General features: G+C 39.2%; 1 protein-coding gene across 1 annotated transcript; it reads right to left on the reverse strand.

Moving 5' to 3' along the window:
- Positions 1 to 1,087: 1,087 nt before the first annotated feature.
- On the reverse strand, positions 1,088 to 21,397 carry PWP2 (PWP2 small subunit processome component). The gene is made up of 21 exons (XM_063344543.1): positions 21,282 to 21,397; positions 21,080 to 21,192; positions 20,170 to 20,264; positions 19,697 to 19,796; positions 18,508 to 18,651; positions 17,980 to 18,115; positions 17,237 to 17,457; positions 15,856 to 15,999; positions 15,044 to 15,114; positions 13,884 to 14,020; positions 12,584 to 12,732; positions 12,040 to 12,187; positions 10,106 to 10,256; positions 9,603 to 9,783; positions 8,477 to 8,624; positions 7,219 to 7,327; positions 6,694 to 6,759; positions 6,113 to 6,331; positions 3,624 to 3,774; positions 2,486 to 2,560; positions 1,088 to 2,314 (listed from the first exon to the last, which is right to left on the reverse strand). The coding sequence occupies exons 1-21, from the start codon at positions 21,297 to 21,299 to the stop codon at positions 2,155 to 2,157; spliced, it is 2,736 nt and encodes a 911-aa protein (XP_063200613.1). The 5' UTR covers positions 21,300 to 21,397; the 3' UTR covers positions 1,088 to 2,154.
- Between the last annotated feature and the right edge of the window lie 2,811 nt (positions 21,398 to 24,208).

Raw genomic sequence — 24,208 nt, forward strand, 5'->3', positions numbered from 1 at the left:
TCTAACCATTCCCTTATTGTATCTATGATCGGATCCAATTAAGCCCAGACGCCAGTTTGCATACATGGAAGGCAGGGACACAGCCCTGCTCCAACACCTCAGCCCAGATTGGGACGTACAACATAAAACCAGGTATTTAGTTTTCATTATTCTTCCTACAAATCTAGAAAGGCATAATGTAAAAGTTTGTTAGGTTTCATAAACATCATAAAATGCGTCCTTGTAACCTAAAAGCTTATTATCATAGCTCAAGCAAAATGACTAAAATGAGTAGAACACGTCCTTATCTCATATACCAGAAGAGGTGCTTCACTGCCCTTCTCGCCTCCTCTCAAGGTACTTGCACTTTCCAAAACATACTTTTTGTGAATCTTTCATCTTCAGAAATGTTTTGAATGTGAAGAGTAAAATAACCCCAAACCATATTTTAAAGTTGGTGTTCTGAAAGGCCACATTTTCTACATGTTCTGTGTTTTGTAACGCTGTAAGCCCAAGAGACAAATATAAATTTAGTGATCAATTTAGCCCACTTCATAAAACAGCACAACTCCTATTTTACAGGCCTCAAAGCTATTGCTGCAATAAGCCCGGAATGATTACAGCCTGGGCAAAATATATGGTCTTTAAAAAAGCACGCAAAGACAGTGTGTGCATGAAAAATAGTAAAACGGATTAAGAAGTAACAACAACCTGACACCATGTCAAGTAACACAATCATGTTTTTCAAATTAGCTTAAGCACTTCAGTTTTACAAGGACCCCAAGATGGATTTTTTTTTTTTCCTTTCTTCTTCCCTACCCACCTATGCCTCCCCCTCCTACCTAGGGTACAAAGCTTACGCATGGCTCCAGCCCAGTTCCCTCACACCCCTGAGACCCTGAAACTTTGGCATGACCATGAAAATGTTAGGAGGCAAGGGGACACCAGCAACTCAAGGTATTTTTAGACATTTTACCATAAAAAAACCAAAACAAATCACTTTACTATGTTTTATTTAAGTAGCAAGTGCATCTTCATTTTATAGACTGAAATTCTACGGACTGTATGTGCCTGCTGTATATTTTCGATTTTATTTTTCCTTTAGCAGTTTTTAATATTTGTACCTCTCCTCTTTTCCAAGAGTGAAAAGAGACCGGAAAACAAATCCAAAAGAACAGAATACACTGAAAAAAAAATCAATTCTGGCTTATTATTAATATTTGCAGTATCTTTGTTAACAGAGCCCTCTTAACATGTGGCTTGAAAGCATCACAAGCATGGATATAGTTCTATGTGTTCAGGATCTCACTGTTGTTACTAGCCAAGCCTCATGCCAATTCACAAAAGGAAGGAAACCAAGAGTTTTAAAGTTTTCATATGTTAATAAAAACATTAAAAAAAAAAAAGATGAGAAAGGGCTTTCATGAGGAAAAAACCAACCTCTTGTAACACATCCTCTTACAGTTTGAAAATGAATTTTTACTACAGTCTCTCAGATAAATTAAACTTCTGCTGAAGTTATACAGCATAGTAATATCCCCCCGCCCCCCATACTCATTGTTATGGGTATATCCTCCTCATTACTGAAACTTCATCAGGTTTGGAAGCTATAGAACTAAGAAAAATGGGTCCACTTATTCCTAACAGTGTTGCAGTAATATGTATGTATTAAAACCAATTAAAACAACATTTAAAGCAAGTTGAGAGCAGTATGTCAACCTCCAATTAAGAATGATTTTAAAAAGGATTTTTAAAAAAAAGAAAAAAAAGAAAAAAAAGGTCCATCACAAAGTATGACAGACTGCATTACAAATAACTCACAATACTTAGTTTATGTACAATGCATTTTTAATAACAAATGCACTTCTTCCAGTCATAGTTCTAACTTCACTGATACAAGAATACATTTTTGTCTTACTTTAAATCAGGATCAATAAAAGAAGAAATCAATCAATCAAGAAATCAATGCTGTCAAGCTGTTATGGCCAAAGGGTACACCAAATACACCATGGATGGCACTTTGTCTATCCTACATTTCCCCCACTTCTATCACTCACATGTAACTCCATCCACACTGTTAAAGAGTTAAAATATGCCACTATGAGGGCCGCTCATTCTCAGTGAATACCACTGCATAAAATTACTCTTAGGTTTTCTCCCTCCCACAAAGAGTAACTAGGAAGTAAGATTGTCTTTATGAACTTCTTGCATAAGATAATCACTGTCAGAATCCAAGTCGTCTTCATCTACTGATGTTTCTTCTGCCAGGCGTTTCATACCCCGCTGTTTTGAAATGGCCAATGCATATTTAATATTGTAGATATTCCATTCACAGCTGTAAAAATAAACAGCAACATATTAGAAACAAGATTCCTTTTCTCTCCTAAAATAAAAACATCTCTAAAAGAAAACCGTCTCAAAAGTTTTAATACCATGCTATTATCCCCCAAATTACTCCACACTTTTTTCAGGGTTTTGATTTAAACTTAAATACAAGAATACATACAGTTTGGAAACATCTTCAAAATGACGTTGGATGCTTTTCTGAAGGAACTGAATCACAGGGAGCAGCTTCACTGACCTTGAATGGAGAAAACACGCAACTTGCAGTGCCATTTATATTTACATACAGAAATCTAGAACTTTTCTATATTCTCAAAATTTTAACAAATGTTAACTTCTAAGCATGAATGTCTTAAGATAATATTAAATAAACAAAAACTTTTTGCTTTTGACTCTGCCCTCAATGATTATCCTCAAAACAAGTAACATTACTGCCGGAAATCTTCCCCCCCCGCAATGTCAAACTGCAGCTTGAAGAACTAATTCTGCTTGCTGTAATGATGACAGTTCCTTCCACGTACTACACTGCTTTCTGATCAAGGAAGAATTTGTTTTAAATCTTCCTCTTCTACTTCATCAGCAACAAAAAGGAGAAAATTTGTTCCAGTCGTTTCAGTAACTAAAATATTAATACCCATGTTGAAACAAGGAGTTACACAACGCACTGTTTCTTCAACCTGCAGGACTCCCTCTCAGATTACCTTTCATTTAGCTTATTTTAAATTTGTAAATTTGCCTTTTTTGTTCCCAAAAGTCTATAAACTCAATACTTTATAGGTGGGCTGAATAGAATTTGTATAGCAGGCATATGTAGTTGTAAAGAACTATGTAGGAAAGCAGAATACTAACAAGCTAGAAGGCACATGCTGTCATCACAAGCCAAGTCTACAAAATGCAGTCAGTACTTCCACATCATCTTTCAGTTATATTTAGTATGTGTAATTGTTTAAAGACACGATTGCCAAAATCCTATCACTCTTGAAATCTCTATGCATTTATAGGGTAAGCAAGTTACGCAGTTTTAACTGTAATATTTGAAAAATGTTTTTGCAATTTATCCTCACAAATTCTATGATATACACTTGTTAGGAAAGAAGCTGTATGAAATTAAAATGTAAATTTGATCAATAAATGTAAGAATTTAAATAATATTTATTAAACATACATGTAATGAATGTAGATTAAGTACTTTTAATTGTCCTATATGCATCTATCTAGAATGTCAGTAACTTAATTAAACACCTCAAACTGACAGGTATTATAAAATGCTTGTCAGCTTTTTGACTTTCACAACATCTCACCTTGTTTTCAGTTTCTGTCCATGCAGCATGAGTAACTTATGAGCCCAAATAAGATAGAACTCTAAATGACAAGATATCTCAAATGCAGAGGCCAGGAACTCCAATACTTTCTCCACATAAAGGTCCGGGAGCGATGAACAGACAACATCAACTGTGCAGAAAGAAAAAAGCCCATAGATATTAAGAGTATCTTAATAACTCTTAATAACTATTTGGAATAACATGAGAGAGACCACAGGAAAGCATATAGGGATGGAGAAGAAAGCACCACCTTGGTAACTATTTGATATTTAATATTGTATTTCAGAGTACAGTACCACAGTCTCTCAGGAGACAAGTCCTTCCTCTTTGAACCTTCCAATCAATCCTGTATTTAAACGTAAGAACTTAACTCCCCCCTCCCCCCAAGTTCCTCCTCCTACCAGAATACCCTCCCCACCATCCCTCCTTCAGAACTTCTACTTCCACCCTTTCCTCCTCTTTCGGTGTAACTAGACTTTATTGAAGTCTTGTTGCTTCTGACTTCATACAAATTTATGTATTCAGTGGAACTAGTTAGGCATAATAATCAGAGGCAATAAAGGATACCTGAAAAGACAGCAAAGTCGCCTGCTCACAGAGGAAACGTCTGAATGCTGTTAGCAATTGCGCACCACAAAGCGGCATGATTTATAAGCTTTCAAAATAATCTCGCATGTAACTATGATGACCTTATATATAGTCCTCTCAAAAATAATCAACTCCTATTCTCTGCAGCCACTTCAACTGGCCTAAGTAACATTCAACTGTGAAAAAAGTTTTCTGCTTTTAAAGAAACAGGCACACATTCATTTGTTAACAGTGGATTAAGTTTCCATGAAGTCTCCTCTGCTCCTGAGGTTTTGCCACCTGCCTACCTACCCAGTCTCGCGTGTGTGCATGGAGTTTTGGTTAACTTCAGTAAAACAGCGCTAAGTTTTGCCAGAGGCAAATGCCATTATGCCAACAAAGTTATGCAAAAAGATGATTTACCCTGACGTGTAATTATCAGGCTTGCCACCTAGGGAATAAGAAAGAAAATCCTACAAAGCAGCTGGCTGGCAACACATCTGATTTCAGACTACAGCGTGTTTAAACTAGATAAAAGGAATTTTTATTTGTTACACATGAAACACTGGAAGGAAATCAATACCTTTCACTGGGGTAACAACAGTTGAGGTAAGGCTAAGAAAACATACTTCGAGGTTACTATGACGGAACTGTTAATGCAGTTATGAAGTTAACTACATTACTCCATAATACACTACTGAAAGTTTATTTTTAAGATTGTGTCTACCACATATAGCTAATGAAAATTATCAAAATGATGAAAAGGGCGCTAAAGAATGACTTCAGTAAATGTCCTCCAAAGCTAAGTAACACCTTACCTGTTCCTTTTGTTTCTGACTTCACAATTGTGAAAGCATCTGTCTTTTATTAGATAGAACTTGGCACTTAACCAATAATCTGTTTGGTTTCTGTGAACACAGCCCTCTATAAGGACCATATTTATGTTTGTTTAGAGGGATGAATTTAACAAACACTATAACTAAAGGAACAAAAATCATCAGAACTTCTAAGGGCTGACAGTTACAGAGTTGCGCCAAATTTTGGCAGTCCAAAGCAACACTAATTTAGAGCAGCTGGCCCAGAGCTTTATCCAGTTGAGTGGATATTTGAGTAGTATTTGACTACCCTCAACATAATACTGATGGTTTTAATATCTAGTCATAATTTCTCATGTTGCAGAAAGTCTACTGCCTCTTGTGCAACGCCAAGTCTGGTTCTGCCTTCTCTAACATCCCATTAGGGACTTGAAGACAATAAAAATATTTCTCTTCTCTTCTAAAAACTGAACCAACCCAGGTCTCTTAAGCCTCTCCTCAGCTGTTATGCACTCTGGCCCTCCAATCCTTTTCCAAACCCTCCACCAGATGCTTCAGAGTATCAATGGCTGTCTTGTACTGGCAAGCCCAAAACTAGGCACAGTACTCTGATGTGGTCTCAGAAGCACTCAATAGAGAAGACAAATCACTTTCCCCAAACTGCTGACTGCATCCGTGATAGTACAGCCCAGTATCCATCTGACTGCCTTCATCACACAGGCACGCTGCTAACTCATGTTAAACTTGCTGTGCCACTCTAACATCAGCTGCTTCTGAGAACTGACACCCAAAAACTTTACCTGCATATCCAGACCTGATCAAATTCCGTGTTCAAAAGTCACTAGACAAGCACGCAGTAAAATTTAAACATAAGTTTAATCCAAGAAGTCTACTTTTTTTTTTTTTTTTTTTTTACAAAAGACCACCCCTCCTCTTTAGTCTTCCGCTACAGTAGCAAGTCCTTAAATATCAATGTTATAACCTCCCCCCCACCAACTAAGCTCTGCCCTTTATAGTTCAACTTATTTGGCTTACACATGTGTGTTTCCAGCTAGTTCACTCAAATTTTATGGAAGATACACTTACCTTCATTGCTAGGTACAGCCTCTATGACCTCCTGAATTAATTTCTTTTCATTCAGCTTGAAGGCCATGATGATAGCCTTAGTGTATTCCTTCTGATGCAGTGTTTTGTGTATATTGCTGGGTGTGATATCAATATCTAGCTCAAAAGGATCAAAAATTAGCCCAGAGTCTAGTGAATAGATAAGAAGACCCTCTGTGGTGGTGGCTGCCCAGCTTCGTCCTAGAAGAAAAGTAACAATATTTAAGCACACAGCTGGGTTTTCTAGGATGGAAACAGAAGAGTAATGATAAACAGATGACTCTTCATTGCTTACAAGAAGTGGACAAGACTGAAAACCGTGCATAATGGACAGACCTGTCAGCAATGACGTTTGTTAAAAATACCATCTGAAACTGATGTACACTTAAGTATCCTAACTACCCACTGCATGAGAAACTAGACTACAAACCTATCAGTGTTGCAGAGCATCTGGAGATACCATCTCCAAGGCATTTATACTTCATTATTATTCCTCCAATGCTCTATTCTTTTACTTGTTTTACACAGAATATAAAAATCCTACATTAGTTGTCAATACTCACCTGTGGGAGAGAATCGCAAGCAAGTCACTCTTATTTCTGGTTTAAAGTGTCGATAACTCATGTCACCTGAAAGACAAGTTTAGAAGTGATTTAATATATTCACCAAAAGTTCACAGTCTAGCTATCAACTCTAACTATGCTGTTATCATGATGCTGAAAAATAATGTGAAACATGCCAAAACCTGGCCAGAGTTAAAGACAGGGTAAGGGACAGTCCAAGTCCAAGAGCTCTTACAGGTGAAATAAGTGGTGGGACTGAATTTTGCTCTTTGAAAATGAAATCAGGACTGCTGGGTTCCATATCCAGGAGACCACAGTACCTCCTGTTTCCCGTTGCTTCTGCTGTGCAAAAGGACCCATACATCAGCTGAACACTTGTGTAACAGATCCCTGCAGCTACAGAACATTCACGTAATCCTAACTTTAGAACTGAGCTGAACAATTCAAACCCTTCTTATCTGGTATCAACTCTAGGTCAAAGGTTTTCATCCACACGAAACTGGTGACAAGAGAGCAAAGCCATACCTCTTTTTACTCCAGGAAGAGGAATAGCAACACCATCATCACCTCCACCCCCTTCATCAATCAGAGCCATGCTGCCAAATTCAGTCATTTTTCTTCGATCTAAGTACTCCTAGAAAAACACGCAAGTTCCGTTCACTGCACCGAATCTCCTATCAAACACCCGTATTAACTGAAAATTCTCAATAACATTCACGAGTTACCTAGTTACTATTTCTTTGCACTTTCTTCCAAAAGTTTCTCCAAAATTACGGAGAAAACTGTCAATTTCATAACAGTGGGCAACAGTGTCCGACCACAGATGAGAAACAGGCTGCCTCAGTCTTAACACCTCAGAACAGCACAACTCAGTTTAGACTGCAGTTTCATATTATTACAATGTTGTTCTACTTGAGACGCACCATTTCCTCAGATGCAGCTCTACTCTTCCTCCCCTTCAGGTTCCATAACTGCCCTATGCTAATGTAAGCGCTGCATAGCCAGACAGCCATGCAAATGATGTTTAGGGACCTCCCCACCCCCCATTTTTAAACACCCATCCCCTCCAGGATTCTTTTCCTGTTGGCTCACTTCTGGTGTCCCTTTAAGCCACACGTTGAGCTACACTAGCACAACAGAGGGCAGCGGATAAACGAAGGCTGCTTCATAAACCACTGTTGTCAAAGAAATATATTTAGAACCAGTCAAACACAGCCCGACATGAACACTGGAACAATCATTATTATTCCACGTAAGGGGACGTTAAGAAGGGTTACTGGAATTTTTTCCTTCTGATGCTTTTCATAGTTCACTTTACTTACAAGGGGATTTAATTTTGCATTTGTCAATATTCAGCAACTGAGTTTGTAAAGGTCAGTGATGTTCTTCTGCGTCCACAATAGAATCCTTCATGTCTTTGCTAACACAAACAACTGATACCCAGGGAAAGTTAGCTTAGTACAAAACTAGTGATAATTTCAATTTTCATAGTTTCTCTTCAGTTTTAAGTTAAGTGCTAACTGACTTAACTATGCTTAAGAGTTCTGCTCATTCAATACCAATACACTGCAATCTGGCAAGGCTTTAGTTAGCTGAGTGTCAGGAATTAATTTTGTTTTCTGATAAATATTTCCTTAACACTTTCCTGCACAAACCCAAGAAAATGAACCCGTGTTTAACAAAACATTCATTAATCCCTCTTAAATGAAATGTTGTACCAAAACCGAAGTCTTGGGGGCAGGGAGGGGAAATGAAAAAAAAACTGACTGCTGTGGTCACATACCTCCATTGCATCTAAAGAAAAGTTGCATGAGATTTCAAATTTTTTCATAAGAATCTGTTCCTTGACATTATATATACAGACAAATTTTGACAATCCACCTGCCAGAATCGACTGACCATCTGCCGAGTAACACAGAGTAGTAAAAGATCTAGTAAAGAAAAAGAGAAAGTAGTTAATTTCACTGCCACATCCAAGCTAAATGACATGAGTATGGTGTGAAAGCAAAGAAGAGTGGCCATTCCATGGAAAAAGTAGAGATCTTCATTCACACAATAGGTACTTAACACAGAAAACCGTTTACCACAAACAAGTACTCGGTGCTTTACTATGAATCACAAACAATTCAGAACTTCAACAGCTTTTGAAATACTTCCATTTTTCTGATTCTGAGTCACAGCTCAATGAATGAGCTCTCAACTAAGCCCTATACAACACTAAGAATGGTCACAAGAGCTACAGAAAAACCAATGTCATGATATGTTTTAAACAATGGTTGAAAGCTCATCATCAAAAAAAAAAACAAAACATTTTTTTCCCCAAAAAGTCATTGTTTCCTTTCTTCATTTTGTTTTGAAGGGGAACAGTAGGGGGAAAAAAAAAAGGGGGGGGGGAGAGCGTTCAAGGAAAAAGAGAAGAATGAAACACCTGACTTCTTTCTTACACTTTTTGACAGCACACAAATTCAATTTGCCTTTAAGCATTACTCCACATGCATACTAACATGTAATAAAACCCAGAGTATATTTACATTTTTTAAAAAACTCAACAGTTCCCACAAACCAGTAGTTACATACTAGTACCTACATAACACGATATCCACTTAAAAACTTATCACATTTAGTCAATGAACAACTAGTCATGAGAAGCATAATATTATGCTGGCAACCCAAGTTTGTAACTGATGAAAGAGAACAGATACTCTGAATGATGCTGATCAGTAGGTGAACACAGCAAAAGAAAAAAAGGATCCATCCAGATGTCATCAGGCAATCTTTTAAAATCCATCATCAGAATCAAAATATTTGAACAGCAGATGCACTCTGAAATCTTAATGTAAAAACCAAATAGAAAGAAACAATTCAGAAGCAAAAGCACCTCTCTCTTTGCTGCAATCTCATTTACTTACTTTCCCTTGGCTGCTTGTTTGGCAGTTATTTTATCAAGCTCCTTCCTTCCCATCTGAAGATCATGCCTTCCCTCAATTGAGCCAGTCTGCACTGCATTTTCATGATCCCAAAATGTTATCTGTCCATTCAAAGACGCAACTGCAAGCTCCTTCCCATCAGGATGGAAAGCAACAACAAGAACTGCAAAGAATTTAATTAACAGTTAAAAACACAGTCAGATCTTTTTCTAGTACCCTACATTTTCTAGGATCTTATCTCAAATACCAGAAAAAGCTTAAGAGTAACAAGTATGATTGTATGTTTTCTCTGGACAACTCCACTGATTATAAAGCTAGAGTTAGTATTAAATAAAAAAAGATTTCTTGCACTGTTAACTAATACCATAGAGAACTATCTCAACCTTTGGGTTTCGTCAAGAACACCACCTCTGCATTCTGTTGTTCATTCTTGAACTACTTTTGGTAATATTTTTATATTTTATATAAGATGAAATAAAGGTTACCATCCGAGTTCAATATTAGCGTCTCCTTAGTTCTCCAGCTGTCTAACATATCCCATAACTTGACAGTTTTATCCCAAGAGGCACTAGCTAGAACACTCTTCATTGGGTTAAAGGACAAACTGCTGATGGGGCCCTCATGACCTGATAAGACCTAATAAAAGAAGAAAAGATAAGACAGAGTAAGTGAAAGAAACTGAAATACATGTAGTCTGCATTCATTAAACTCTAAATACAACAATGAAACCACGCCTAACTTGTCCACACATGCCTGAGGTCACTTCTGGACACGTGGCATGATACATACCAGTGTTTTTCAAGTTTTTATTTTCACAAGTTTTAAAAAAAATGCACAAAAGTGCATGGCTTAGGCATCCACAGCCACTCTTACGCATACATACAGTCTCTTCGGAGACCAAGACTTAGAAATAGGGTGTGCTCCCCCCCCCCGCCCCCTTATTGGAACAATCAGACTAACCGTGAAAAAGCAAGTCATTGCTGTGAGAATTCAGTACATCCTGCAGCTGAAAACATTTGAGAAAACACACTAATAAAAACTGTGAATCGAATAACAGTAATACAGATTTTTATAGCATGGAGCTACTACTCCTCTCAGAAGAAATCAAGGAACGAAAGTAAACTCAAAACTCTGGAGATTCAGCCAAGAAAATGATGGGTTACTACGGTGATTGGTATTCAACAGCTATGCCAAATTAAATACATGAATAGCCGAGTTCACCTACTTGTACAAGATGAACAATAATGCTGAAGAATTGAAAATAGCAAAGGAGTTTGATTTGCTCAGTACCGTGTCCCTCTTATTAAATCTACTCTGAAGATAATGCTTTTTAAACTAGCAGCAAGACAGTGGGGATTTAACTCAATAATCTTCTCGCCCTACATAATAAGAACCTTATACAAATGAAATCTGTATTGATCTTAGGAGAGCACCTACAATTTCTTCATTACCTGTAGAAAACAACACCTCTGAATAACTACCAGAGGAAAGACAATGTCCTGGTTTGACCGACACAGAACTATTTTCTCTTTCAGTAATTTTACTTTGCAGTTAGGTGTCTTCCAATGCTTGGGAAAACTGCACTTTTAGAAGACTCTAGTGTCTGAATTTGTGAAAATATTTACTTGACAGCCAGCTATGGTATGCCGGTTTCTAGGTCTGTGTTTTCGAGCCTTGCCAGGTGCGGGGATGAGGAGAAGTAAGAGCCATGCACTTGACCCAAGCTGGCCAACAGGGTTATTTCATACCATGAACATCACATTCAATATAAATGAGAAAGCTGGCTGAGGAGTTCTCTCTCTTCCTTGATGACTGCGATCCTGAGAACTTGTTACCCCGGTGCCAGACCCCTGAGCCCTTCCCTCTCTCCCAAAGCCGTAGTGCTCACAGTGTCCGATATTTCCTGTCCACTGCTAGGAGTGCATGGTTTCCTGATGATAGAATTGGCTGAGTTTAATCCTTGTATATTTTAGATTGGTATTGGGATCGATATTGGTTCTTTAGTATTATTAGTGTTAATCATTTAGTCTTATTCTTTTAAATCTATTTATATTTAAACTCCCAGGTTTCCTTGTTTCCCCCCCCCCTCCCCCGCAATTCCCCTTCCTGGGTAGGGAGGAGTCATCAAGTGATAGAATAATTGTCTAAACAACAATAAATTGTTGTGGGTTTCTCAAACGATAACAGACTCTCACGACAAAGAGCTCATTACTTAAAAATTCCAAAAACCACTTCCCACATGCATCCAGGAGAGCCTCTGTGCAATAAATCAAAAGTTGCCAAGAGTACTATGGCGTAGCTCCAGTTGTTGAATATAAATAGAACAAAACACTTCAGGTTGTATTGAAGCCCTCCAACTAATCCCAAAGTTACTTGGTATCATCACGATCTATATTATGTGTTAAATTCAAGTCCTTACATCTAGCAGCCTCCCACTCTGCATTGACCAGATGAATATTTCAAAGGAATCCTGGGAACCAGCTGATACAATCTCGCCACTGGAGTCCACAGCTAAACAAGAGAACTGACTTGGTCGCGGAGAAGTAAAGGTACGGAAATTGCGGTATCTGTTGTAAATGTGAAAATAAATTATGAAAACATTTTAGGTAGACTTAAACATATGTTTTATGAACATATTATAAAAAGGATTTAATTTTACTATCTACTTTCTGTAGTCTTTCAAACTATCTACAGAAAAAATATTCTTTGTATAAAATTAGATGCAACACCTCAGCATGATTCCAAGATTCAAAAAAGGTATGAACAGCTCTGCAGTAATAGCAGCCAAAAATACTCAAACAGAAGAGCTTTCTTATATCACATAGCATATGTCCATTCTTTAGAATCTGTACAGTTGTATTGTAATGGCTCAACCACTAAAACTATGGCAAACATTCTATTAAACAGGTGCCTTCTCCCCAGACTGAAGACTAAATGATACACAAAAGCTTTGTAAGAGTTACCTGTGTAGATCAAAGGCACGCACTGTGCCATCTAGGGAAGCACTCAAAATGACATAACCATTGGAAGTAAAAGTTACGGCAGTTACACCACTAGTATGTTCTGTAAAAGTGACAAAACAAAAGCTGCTTGAAGTGTTCCACACTTTCACCTGCAAGGGAGACAAGAAAAGCCTTCTTAGAAATGTCCATCATCCGTTCAGAGAGAAAGTAAGGGTAAGGCAACAGAAGAGTAAAGAAAAGTTAGTCCTAGAACTCGGCAGTAGCATAAAGGACTTTCAGTACCATCAGTAAGGAATTCTGTGCAAGTGAGGCAAACAGGCCACAGCTTATTAAGCCCCTAAAGACACGTATACAGCATGAAACTAAATGGAGATAGAAAAAAAAATTTTGCAACAAAGTTTATTTTCAAGGAAAGCTACAGCACTTGGTGAGCATCTCAGGCTCCCAAGCTTTGTACCGTCCACAGATAAGACAAGCGTCAAATTCAAAACCAACTGTGAAGCCATTCCAAAAGTTACAATTGAGATGATCCTTCAGTCTTTGTTGAGCTATCTGCCGTTTGAGACTTCTGGGATTTGGCCAATTTTGAGTCTGAATAGCAGAAACCAGGAAGTAGCAGGTCTATTTTCTGACATTCAGAAGTTTTGATAGGAAATAAGATACTATCTTAGTCCCATTTACATGCCAAGAGATTGTGGGATTACTCTATCAAACATCTTTTTTAAAAAAAAAAAAAAAAACCATGACAAAACAACAGTACCTGTACACACAGCCTACCATTTCAATACAAGTAATCCACGAGAAGCTAATTTTTCTTTAAAAAACCCCAAGCTTCTGCAATAGTACATTTTGGAAATATCTGTTTAGGAATTGCACTTTTATAAATAACGTGAAATCAATTTAACATCAAAACCAATTATTAAAAGGGCATGAGTTTGGATGACTGAAGTTCATTCATCTAAAAATAACATGGAATCACCACAAGCATACATAAATTAAGATTTGATGAATTAGATCTTTTTGTATTTACGGTGACTGTGTCTATAATAATTAAAAGAATCACCTGCTAAAAAGGGTAAGTGATGCAATTTGCAGAGGATAGCAGTAATAATAAATCAAACTACATATGCTCTAGAGAAAAATCAAAACATTCAAGGAAAGGACAAAAAATTAAAATTTTATATTAAGAATAATATTTATCAGTTACAGTAACAGATCTTTCTACATAAAATGGAAACTGAATCTGCTAACTGTGTTATTCAGATTTAAGTTCATACTTCAGAAATACAGCTTCACTCACTTTCCCATCCTCCCCTCCAGTGACTATGTATTGTCCATCTGGAGAATACGCTAACGAAACCATGCTGTTGAAATGCCCCTGCTGCTTCAGCACGTAGGACTCGCTTTGCCATTCCCACACCAGGAGCTGACCCAAACCTACAAACACATGCAAATAATAAACCAGAATGATGAATACAATTATGAGACCCTGCAAATGCAAGCCGCGAAACACATAATTACATGCAGCATTAAAAAAAGTTTATGCAGACAGGTTGCACTATGCACATATCAATCCCAATAAAAGCCCTTTTCATTTTATAAGTTCAAACTTTCCTCGACAATCAAGAGTTGTTACTTGGTTTAACATCCTCAGTACTACAACAGCAATGCTATAAACCAGCTTTGGTAACAAATAGATGCATGCTGATAAGCAGACACAAATCAGAAGCATTCCAGGGCAAAACTGTATTTTCATGTTTATGTCAATTCATAAATTTTTATTTTTTTTTAAATCTAAAGTACGTAACGCAAATCAAAATTGTGTTTCAAAAACAGTGACAGAAGAGTAATGTAAAGCCTGAACAGTGTGTTTTCATCTTGATAGCATAACTATCTGACTGGCAACTGGCCTTATTTACTGGTCACCGCACGGAATACCCAAGCTAACCTTAGGCTTTCCAATACAAAGGAGATGGTAACTTCTTACTTTTTAAAATAAATTACCTGGAAAGAAAACCAGGGCTGCATATAATCTTGGTTACCACGCAAACCATTATGGACTGGGTGGGAATGCTGCAACATCCAAGTAGCTTCGTAAAAGGCTGTGCAATAAGCAGCAAAGGAAGAGAGACAGCCCAGAATGAAAGCGTATTATGAACTACACTAAGGATAAGTCATATTCAAGGGATAAGGGCTTTATCCTAATTCTGCTAGAGTTTTCATATATGGTTTAAGAGCAATCACTTCCTTTTCCTTTTTAACATCTGTTAGCAAAGTATTTCCCTGACTCGTAAGAATTCTGTGAGGACTTGCTTTACTATATCTAGACACTAGAGAGATGAGACTATAAATTAACAAAAGTTTAACACCTCGAGTCAAGAAGAGTAAGAGAAATTTGGGCTTGCACGCCCACAACATTCCTTATTTTTCCATGATTACAGACCAAAAGAATTTACAAACCTGAACATCCAAAGGCAATCCAGTCACCAGTACAGTTGATAGAAATAGAAGCTATCCTTTGGTCTGAAATACTGAAGGAAGAGAATGACCCAATAAACAAATTGCGTTTTCACGCCTTGTGTGATAAAACTGCAAATCTAGGGTTTACTTCCTTTGTTCAAGCAAGTTCTTTGATTACCTTACTGAATTTCTCTACCACTGTAACATCAAAATTCTTTCCTTTATTATTCTCAAAAACATCAAATAGACAATACTGCCTTATTTGGAATAAAGACAGAGTATCTACATCCCAAATAAAGATGTACTTGCCAGCACAGATTAAAACTCCACACATTCCAGAAAAAAAACAACAATTTTTTTGTACAACAAAGTTATGCATTATTTTGCTAGCATCATACAGCAATGGAAAATAATTGTTTTTATTTTTCAACTTAGAGACAATTTCCAGATAGTTTTACATATGCAGAACTCTTTTTTTCAGACACTACCTTTATTTTCTACAAAGAAACTGCCAACATGAAGTTCAAAGCATTGGAGAAATGTATAGCCAACAACTCAGGAGTTCCTCATTCAGACCTCACTTTTCCATAATTAGACATGGAATGGAGTTGTATGGTATTTATTACATCAATCTAACTATGATTCTGCCTTTCCAGAAATTACAATACTGAATAGATACTCAAGTTTAAGATTTTTGTGCTCCGATTATTCATCCTTCAGTACTAAACATAGTGTGTTCTCAGACAACCAGAAACGTACCCCCCTCCAAAACCAAACCAAAAAAAAAACCCAACCACAACGCCATACCTCACCTCAAGGAGTGGATCAGATTGAAATCTGGAAGCTCATGGAGATGAAAGATTCCAGAGGCAAAACCAGTGACTAAAAGGTGTGTTTTCTTGTGATAAGCTGCAGATGTCAGATTATTAAAATCTCCCTCTTTATTGAAAAAATACCTGGCATCAAAGAAAAAAGCACACTGAATGCAAAAGAAAAAGTATGCTGCTATAGTTGCATTTCAATATGTCAAATATTTTGATAAAGCTATCCTACAATAAAACTAAAAAGCAGTAGTTCCAGAAATCGCTAGATATACGTACTTTGCATAGCTAGTGAAAACTAACTCTCTTCTTTCCCTCACCGTTTACAGCTGCTACTATACTCTGATTATCAGAAGTAACACCTGATCACATGCAATGAAAGCAACTAAAAGTTAATCTCGGAGGAACTGCACTGTGCATCTTCTTTTGATCACCTAATGCCAATATGAGTGACCCTCAGGAATTCACTGGTTATCCTTCTATACGTGAGTCCTCTTAAACAGAGGAAGGAATTGAAGCAATAGGCATAGATATTATATGGCTGGTGAAGGTTTTCTCAGTTTCTTTGTAGCTATAGCTCTTATTGGAACTAAACAGATAAGCACCATATGACCGTCAAATAAAAGAGCATTTGAAAAGTTATCCACAATAGTTGTATTCTCTAAATTCCTTCAGTCTGGAAGTCAGGTTTCCTGAGGCTAATTTCAACCCGGGCTGGGGTAGAGTATGTATACTCTCTTTAGAGTCAGAGAGACTGAGAACAGAAGTCTAATGTCAGGTCTTCCCACCTGGCCCCTACATTCATCCTGGTCTACAAACGTTATCCTTCTTCAAGCAAAGTTAAATGCTGCGACTATTTTAAACTGGATTATTCTTTGTAAGCCACCTCTCCTTTGATGCGGACAGATAGGGAGATCCTTCAGGAAGACATCTCCAAGTATGTTGGAGACATAAGCCAAAAAGGCTGATGAGCTATCTTTATCAAATGTTGCTGTCACCTCTTGAAGTCAACCAATCTCTCTGTACAAGAACGCAAAGCCTTAGCTTTGACTTAGCTAGAGGATACTGTACTGAAGATCTCACTACACTTTTTGACTTTCAACCGCTAAAACATACACTGTAAGTCAGTATTTCTTATCTTATTAAAATTATACTGGCTTGTTATTCTCTGGGTGAAGGGTATCGCCCTTCATATAGTCAAGGTATGACAGACACGTGTTTACTAAAATGATTTAAAATGGGGTTTACAGTAAATTACTAAATCCTGGGCAGAGTTTTATACTGCTTTGAATAAGTGATAAAGGGTGGAAAAAAAAGCCCAATATGGTAAATCCCAACAATAACTGTCTTTTGAAAACTGAAAATCACTTACTTTGCAACACGTGAATATTTAACCTTATCTCTAGTCTCTTGTTCACTTGGGTTGGCTTTTCCGTGAATTTCTTCACCCTTTGGCTCCTCGAGAAACTCTTCATCATTTTCTTCTGTATTCTTTTCCCTAGCTGCATCTTTAGGGGGCCTAGGCTTCAAACCATCCAGCTCTGTATCACACTGCCACACACACAGCGCTGCATCCTGGCTAATTGTGTACAGCTAGAATACAAAAACACAAACATACAATTATCATGTAATACCTATGTTTTGTACTTTGCTGTCTTGCTATGAATACAGAATTGCAGCAGGGTTAGCAAGTCTGCCCTCTTGTCATTAGGATAATATATTACTTTGTCCTCCAGAATTCGGGTTGCCTTCATCTGGAAAATTCACTTGTCCTGAGAACTGGTGATTTATTTTACCCGCCCTCATATAATTTTTTAAAAGACTGAAGGCAACTTGATTACCAGTTGGCATTACAGCTAATTGATTTTTTCTTATTTAAAATTAAAACTTTTGAGGGGAGCAATTTTAAATAACTTAATCTCCTTCTAAAGTTTACTTCTTCAAACCATCATGGAATTTTAAGCTCCCAATCATAGTAGAGGAGTCGAGAGACATATTACATATTTTCTAAATTCTGAGATATTATTAAAATAGTCAGCATCCTTACCTACAGGTAAGATTCTGCTTCAACTATTTTAATACTAAAATTCAAGAATGTCGCATAATTATACATACATCTAGACTGTTCTCTTCAAAAAAGCAGGCTACTATTATATCCTTATGCCCTCCAAGTGAGTAGTAGATCAAGTTTGCCCATCGTTCTGCTCCAAACACCCATGTAGACATGTCCTTGCTCCCCACTGCAAAACATCTACAAAAGAAAAGGCAATTTGAATTAGAACACTGGTTTGAAAAACCCTTCAGTGGGTGGAGAACGTTCTGAATGGCAAGACACCACTCACCCCTTTAAAAGTAATTTTACACATACAAGAGTTGTAAACTGAAGTTGGCAACTCTAACAAAGATAGGTGGGATTAAATACATTAAAACAGTCAATCACACTCACGTTCCTAAAACATGTTCCTTTTATGATAACTAGGCATTTTCAAGAAAAAATGTGTTGTTAATCCCTAATACATGCTTATTTTATACTGTCTAGTCTGCCTAACTATAGCTTTTTTTTTCATTCAAGATGGGACTGCAACACGCATACAAATATTAACAATGTGAGCAGGCAGACAGTGCATTAATTTAAAGACTCACTTGGAATCATCAGTCCAGTCGATACAAGTTGTTTCATCATATGGACCGTAATAAGTTTTGTCCAGAACAAACGCATTAAATTCTCGTTTTCTCCCAGGAGCATGATACATAAGAGCAACATTGTCTTTTGTAATCACAAATTTCCTGTCATATGGGGGGGAAAAAAGTGTAATTGCACACAAAGCTGTTAAAGCAAACAACTGTTCAGTACAGATTGCAATCGAATGTAACAAAAAGATGTTAAAAAGGTTTTTGCATCACTGAAGTAATAAACATGGATTGCTTTTGAATTAAAAAGTTATTTGCAGATTAATATTATGCCCCAATTTTGTGAACAAAGGTATACCTTATGCATTGTAAAACAGAAAACATTCAGTAAAAATTACTTAAATTGAATAGTGAAATACTTGTCACCTAATTCTCACAAAGGAAGAAAAAGTTCAAACATTCAAAACACAATATTCTATTTCAACTTCTCTTCACTCCATATACTGGCCACTTTCACAAACACAGAGCACCTGCATCCCTGTTACACATACCCTCTAATCTTGTCCTTTTGCCAGTATAATTCCCTAACACAGAACGGTGACTCCAACTCTCAAGCAAACACTCATTCATGATCATTTTTAAGTCAATCCAACTGAGGAATGGCACCAAAAGGGGAACTCCACACTTTCTCCTCTCACCCTTCTAAGGCCTCTAACATTCACGTCACCTCGCTTTGGCTCAGCAACTGTGCAGTCAAGGGATGCGAAAAGCAGCACTCAATTCAGAGAGCTGCCTCTTTTAATAGCACGGTTGCACTAGACTAACACAAGTCAGCAGTGAAACTGCACCACCATGAGTGCCATCATGCAACTCTGCAGCCCTGACTGCCCCTGTCATGGCCTCTTTCACCTTATCTACAATACATTAAAAACAGTTAAGACTCACAACAAGTTTTCTGTGTTTCTGAGAGTCCTACCACAGACAGACAATACCTGTGACAGGCAACTTTTCTGACACTACCAGTTTCCAAGGCTTTGCTTTTCTTCTCCTCTCAACTTTACAAAGTAACCCCGATCAGTTCAAAATCTCGCCTACATTAATCAATAGGTATTGTCCCCTGATTGGCCAGAATACCTTAACTACAACTAGTTTATGGGGTTATTTCTCTTGTTTTGTTCTAAAGCATGCACATTTTACTTACTTGCCATCAGGTGAAAAGCTGACACTGTGAACTGGCTTGTGAAAATAAAACTGATGAATCACACATTTACCAATCAAACTGACAAGCAAGGCAGCTCCCTCTGTAACGGCAGAAAAAGAAGGATCATGGAAATAATCCCGTTCCCAAAGAAACCATAATCCTAGCAAGCTCAATTTCTTTCCTTAAAGGGGAGGAAGGGGGAAGGTACCTCCTTGGAAACTTTTCAATACAGTACACTGAATAATATTAAGATGAAAAATACAATTAAAATTACAAGTCACGTTCTACATTCTGTAAATAATTTCTAAGTACTGTAAATAAAGATACCTTCCCCAGAAATTCTAATGTAATTATTAAAGTAGAGTACTTCTAATTTGTGTTAAAGCTGAATACGTAGCAATACAGACTTTCCTCTTCAGCCTATATTTTTATTTCATTCTTTTATAAAACAAATGCCTCCTTTACGAAAGTACCTTCATCAATTAGTATGGCAAGAGTCCCATCTGGAGAGAGCCCCACACACACAATATTAAGCCGCGTAGCCAATGGGTACGTCTCGCACTTATTACTGCAAGAAAAAGATAAAACAGTAAATTGGGTACAAGGATGTAAAAATAAAAGTAATCTTCGGAATCAATGAAATATGGTTTGATACCTATGTTAAAGCCACTGAAAGAACTTAGAGGTAGAACCCCCATGACTGTCCTTAATTGTCACAATCCCATAGGCACCAACTATGTAAGAGAGAGGCTCTTGACCAGAATCCCAGCATAACGAGCATCAATCACAACTCCGGCCTATAGGAGAAGGCAGATGACAGTCTAGGCTTTGCCATATATGAGAGACAGCACAAGACAGAAGCACACCAAGAAACCACAGGACTGGATCAATTGCAAACCTCTTTGTTTCTAAAACACGTTTTTATATACATCTTATGCTGTTCTCCCCAGGGACCTACGTGCATAAAATCCGCACCGTGCAACACCTCGACAAACTATTCCACTAGGCAGGCTTCTACCTTTTAACGCTAAGCCAGAAACTTTTCAGGTCATTTTGGGCAGACAAAACCTTTCTGGAAGCCCCCCAGCCCACGCCAGCTGCACCCCCACGCCTCCTCACGTAGGGCTGCAGCAGCCGGGCGTGCAGGGAGCACCGCTCCCCCCCGAGCCACCACCCCACGGACAACGCTGCCGCCGTGCCGCCCTCGGGCCGGGCTCCACAAGCCCCTGGGAGCTTTACACCCCCCACAAAAAACAGCGCTGGCAGTACCAGGCCCTTCCTCCTGCCCCCTTCCCCCCGCCGCCGGCGGGCGGCTCGGGCAGGGGCCGGCGGGCCTGACGGGAGCCGGGGGTGGGGGGGAGGCAGCCGCCGGGGCGGGCTTACTTTTTCAGGTCAAAGACGGAGATCCTGTTCCCGACGGGGCTGATGAGGGCGCTGCCATCGCGGGTAAAGCTGAGGTTCCCGCGGCGGTAGACGGTGCCCAGCAGGCCGGAGAACTGCGAGGAGAGGAAGGGGGCGGTTAAAGGAGGCGGGAGTGGGAGGCGAGGGCGGCCATCCCACGCCGGCGGGGTCCCCGGTCACTCACCCGGTACGCGAACTTCATGGCGGCGGCCCCACGTGAGGAACGCGTGGAGCCGGTGCCGGCGCGCGTAGACGCGGAGCAGCAGCAGCGCAGGGGCGGGCACGCCGCGAACCCGCGCATGCGCCCGGGCAGGAGGCGGAGGCTTCCCGCCAGGGGCGGGGCCGGGCCGGGCCGGGCCGGTCATTGTGGAGTCGTCGGATGGCTTGGGGTGGAAAGGGCCTTAAAGACCATCCAGTTCCAACCCCCCTGCCATGGGCAGGGGGACCTCCCACTAGACCAGGCTGCTCAAAGCCCCATCCAGCCTGGCCTTGAACACTTCCAGGGACGGGGCATCCACAACCTCCCTGGGCAACTTGTTCCAGTGTCTCACCACCCTCACAGGAAAGAGTATCAAATCTAAATCTCCCCTCTTTCAGTTTAAAACCATCACCCCTCATCCTGTTACTACACTCCCTGATAGAGAGTCCCTCCCCATCTCTCCTGGAGGCCTTTTTAGGTACTGGAAGGCTGCTATAAGGTCTCCCCGAAGCCTTCTCTTCTCCAGGCTGAACAACCCCAACTCTCTCAGCCTGTCTTCAGAGGAGAGGTGCTCTTAGACGCCTGATCGTCTTCATGGTCCTCCTCTGGACTCACTCCAACAGGTCTGTATCCCTCTTATGTTGGGCGCTCCAGAGCTGGATGCAGTACTCCAGGCAGGGTCTCACCAGAGCAGAGTAGAGGGGCAGAAACACCTCCCTTGACCTGCTGGCCGCGCTGCTTTTGATGCAGCCCAGGATGCAGTTGGCTTTCTGGGCTGCAAGTGCACATTCCTGGCTCATGTTGAGCTTCTCGTCCACCAGCACCCCCAAGTCCTTCTCCTCCTCAGGGCTGCTCTCAAGCCATTCTCCACCCAGCCTGTATTTGTGCCTGGGATTACCCTGACCCATGTGCAGGACCTCACACTTGGCCTTGCTGAGTTTCATGAGGTTTGCCTGGGCCCACCTCTCAAGCCTGTTCAGGTTCCTCTGGATGGCATCCCTCTTGATAGGGAATGGCTGCCAGAAAGACAGACCCCACAATGAAGCACTTTCAGTATTACTGGTCTCCCCTTCTCCGCAATGCGCTCCTTGGCACGGACTGTGCCATCACCTGGCCTCTGCAGCCAGGGCCATGCTCGCTTCTTCAACCCTTCTCGTGTCTCCTCAGGACAGCGCCGCTGGGCCGCGGTTCCTGGCCATGACAGGACCCGGAGGGGACACAGCCGGAGTCTGAACAAAGACTGGGGCCCAGGCAGCTGGAAGTGCTGGTCCGTGTGCTGCGCTGGTGGCTGTGGAGCTACTCAAAGCCTGAAGAGCAGCAGCCCTGAGGTGGCTCCCCTGCGGATGCCGGGCAGCTCTGTTCCAGAAAGAGGCAACCCCTGTCAGATACAGGAAGAGAACGCTTTGGACTCGTATTCTAAATACGCCCCCTCATTTAAGTTTAGAAAAATATTTTTCTGCTAAAGTAGCTTTGGCTAAAATAGATGAAACAATCGCTCCCTCAAAGAAAACAGGAGAAGTTACAGAAGCGAAGTGGGATTTCTTTTTAAAACATGTATATTTAGAACTGTAACGCTTACAATTTCATTAAACAATCTTAGTACAATGTGTTTCATCTAACAGTATATTACAGAACAATGTGAAAAATGATTTAATAGCAAACCATGAAAATGGAATTAATTATAATACCTGCAGTGTCAAAGTCACTAACTTGTTACCTTTTCCAGTCAAAGAATCCCAGCAGTCATTCGCACTAAATGATGCTTTGGGCTTTATCCAGCATAAAATGGTATGATTTCCACAGAGAAAGGGCATTCCTTCACAGAAAGAAGATGCATAACAAGAACATTTTCAGCTAGCAGGTCTACTTTATACATCTATTTAGACATATTCTTTTTTTAAAATAAAAAATAATAATAATTAAAAAAATGTTTAGACCAGTGCAGGGTGCCTATTCATTTTTCGACTTAATTGCGATTCTTTTTGGAAAGAGGGTTTGTTTTTTTTCTTCCCCTTTACAATTTAGCAGAACCTGAGTTTAGAAAAAAAATAATAATGAACTTGTCTAATGAGCAGTTCCTCACTTTAGCTTTACTGCCAAGTATTTGATATGGGACAGTTTTCCTCTGTGGAGTCTGTTGACAACGCACCATTATAGATCTGCAAGTAGAAAAGGTCATTCTCACATTAAATGCACAAGTTCCAATATCAGAAGCAGGACATCAGAAGGAGTTGTAATTTTTCCAGTCACAGGTGGATTTGCAACGTTCACAAAAATTACACTTTTTTTTTTTTACATTTTTGTATTTACATTTCAGATATAAATAATGAAATTCTTTAAGTTACACATTTTAACTTTGCTTCACAATTATTCTACATCTGCAAGCTTTCCTATATCAACCAACCTCTTTCTTCCATCATGAATGCGGAATTCTGGCCTCTAATCAGTAATAATTACAATAAGCCTTTATGATGAAAGGTTGACTGTTCAAGTATCACATCATACTGAAATTTTTGCCCCAATTTAAAAATTGGGGCAGCAAACCAAGCCACTTAGAAATGGTAATAAAAGAAATTAATCTGGGAACTCAATAAGCCAAATAATTTATTATTAAATTCTATCAATATCTTTCTTTGGTAAGAACTATGCAAGAGGATGACCCAACCCCCAACCCCAAAAAAATCATATAATATGTGACATCACAGTGTCTACTCTGTGAAGGAGAAAGCCTCAAAAAAATTAAGGAATTTTGTTCAGTTAAGATTGTTTATAGCAGTAGCTCTCCCATGCATCTAAGTATGCAAATGATGGAAGTTTAATACAAAATTGCAACGGCAGGAATTAACAATGATTAAAAAAAAAAAACCAAACAGAAAAGCAACTATTACACCAGTGAATGTGCTGTTGTATGC

This window comes from Chroicocephalus ridibundus, chromosome 1, assembly GCF_963924245.1.
Source record: "Chroicocephalus ridibundus chromosome 1, bChrRid1.1, whole genome shotgun sequence".
Classification (NCBI taxonomy): domain Eukaryota; kingdom Metazoa; phylum Chordata; class Aves; order Charadriiformes; family Laridae; genus Chroicocephalus; species Chroicocephalus ridibundus.